The sequence below is a fragment of the Morone saxatilis genome, unplaced genomic scaffold, assembly GCF_004916995.1.
Source record: "Morone saxatilis isolate NCDOM2014 unplaced genomic scaffold, NCSU_SB_2.0 Contig9, whole genome shotgun sequence".
Classification (NCBI taxonomy): domain Eukaryota; kingdom Metazoa; phylum Chordata; class Actinopteri; family Moronidae; genus Morone; species Morone saxatilis.
Genome location: NW_023340268.1, coordinates 6,240,127 through 6,241,931, shown reverse-complemented (window position 1 = coordinate 6,241,931; position 1,805 = coordinate 6,240,127). Strand labels below are relative to the sequence as shown.

Below are 1,805 nucleotides of genomic sequence, written 5' to 3'. Positions count from 1 at the left end.
AAAAAAAAAAAAAAAAACAACTTGCCTCGCAGTAACATTGTGTCACAGAAGTAAACTGTAAGAATATATTAATGTTATTTAAGAAGTTGCAGCAGTGTTGGACATTCAATGATACATATATTTTGCTCCACCAAGAATCACTTAAATATTCGGCAACATGAGACATATTCCAGCAATGTATTGTATGTATTAGTGCTTAGGTTAAGGAAGCATACTTGTATTGCAATCTAACAACAGCATAGGGCGGTATACTGTCACTCCCTTTTCCAATGGAGAGAAATGTGTGTGAAGCGACTGCTAATTATTACTTGTGACTAAAAGATCACAGGAACATACCTCTAGAACCTCTTTTCTCTCCTGGTTAACAGCAGAACTGCAGGGCTCCACTTTGACAGAAACCAGCTCCTCCCCAACATATGGCAGTATCTGAGGACACAAAATACATACAAATTAGTTTTTTCCCCTCCTGTTTAAAATTGCATTGGATTTTGATACTGCAAGATGATATTGTGTGTAACATAAAGCAAAGCATGCACTGCGAACACATTCAGTCAAGCCCTGATCAGATGACAGAAAAAGCAAAAGTTCTTTTCAGTCTTGTTCCAATGTGTGTCTCACGAGCTGTATTTTATATTCGGAATAATATTTATCCCTGACCTCTGCTGGCCCCTCCTGCAGGTCAGAGGTCATCTCCACACAGCGTTCGTACAGAAGCCGGAGCTTTCTGAACAGCAGGGCGAGCTGTCGCAGGTGTTCCTGGAGCTTCCCAAAGCGGTCCTGGTACATCGCATGGCTCTGGGTCACGCCATTAGGAAGCTACACCAAAGACACACAGCGTCTCTCATCAGTTGAAGTGTTGATATAAGACATAAGAGCCTGTGAATGGTGATGTGTTAAGCCTGCGTAAAATACATGACAACCAAATTTAGGAGTCCGTGGTCCTGATGCTGCTTTTTAGCGCTTAGAGTTGTCAGTACAGGGGGAAAAAAATAACTCACTCAGTTTAATGGACAAGGACAAGCTGGGAAAGGTGAGTTTTACACTGAGAACGTGACAGAGAGAGACAATTAGAGACACAGATCAGGTGGAGATGGGAGAACGAGTGAGACAGATGCCGACAAGCATGCCAAGCAGATGCCCCAGAAAGGCGGATGGGACAAATGCAGACTGACAGACGACAGAACAACCCCGTAAGCAGTAAGTCCAATGCATGAGCAAGGCTAACTACAGCCTAACACACTATCATACCGACACTTCTCTGACAGCCTCGATGAAAACTGAACAGGCATCACAAAGGAAGGATTTGTTGTGGGGCTGCTGCATTGGATTGCTTTAGACTGAAACGGTAACTCTGTGTGCTAAAACAATACAAATGGTGAGATTTCTTTCCCCCTCAAATGTCAATAACTAGAACAGTTGATTCACCAAAACAACCAAAAACTGGAAATATTAAAAATTTGTTTTTTGTTTTTTTTACAGAGTTGGGGGTTATAATCTGAGGGGTGAGTTCAACTTAAAACATCAGCGCGCACGTACAACATTAAAACGTTCTTGTCTTTCACTTTGTGGAGTGAGGTTGTGGAACAGACTGGGTGTGGAGCAACAATCGGGTGTTTTCATAAATGATTTATGTATTTGTTTATTTAATCTATTTATTTTCTAGTTTTTTTTTCTTTTATGTAAATATGTATGTTGGGGAGAAAGATTGTTAATTGAGTAGTGGAGAAGGGGTAAGTTTAAATAAGCATATGCTTCATCCTACTCCTTTTCGGACATGTCATACACAATCAGATGTGTGACCATTA

At 40.9% G+C, this 1,805-nt stretch overlaps 1 protein-coding gene across 2 annotated transcripts in view; it reads right to left on the bottom strand.

Annotated features, from left to right (window-relative positions):
- The window catches only part of zgc:114119 (uncharacterized protein LOC619273 homolog), a 4,669-nt gene that overhangs the window by 1,686 nt on the left and 1,178 nt on the right, over nucleotides 1–1,805 (bottom strand). For both annotated transcript variants that reach the window (XR_004797477.1, XM_035680817.1), the window contains exons 3-4: nucleotides 658–816; nucleotides 337–426 (exon numbers count right to left, since the gene is read on the bottom strand). Coding sequence is in view for 1 of the 2 variants with exons in the window: in XM_035680817.1 (XP_035536710.1) it covers nucleotides 337–426; nucleotides 658–816 (249 nt within the window). In the remaining variant the exon portion in view is untranslated. The remainder of the gene's footprint in view (nucleotides 1–336; nucleotides 427–657; nucleotides 817–1,805) is intronic.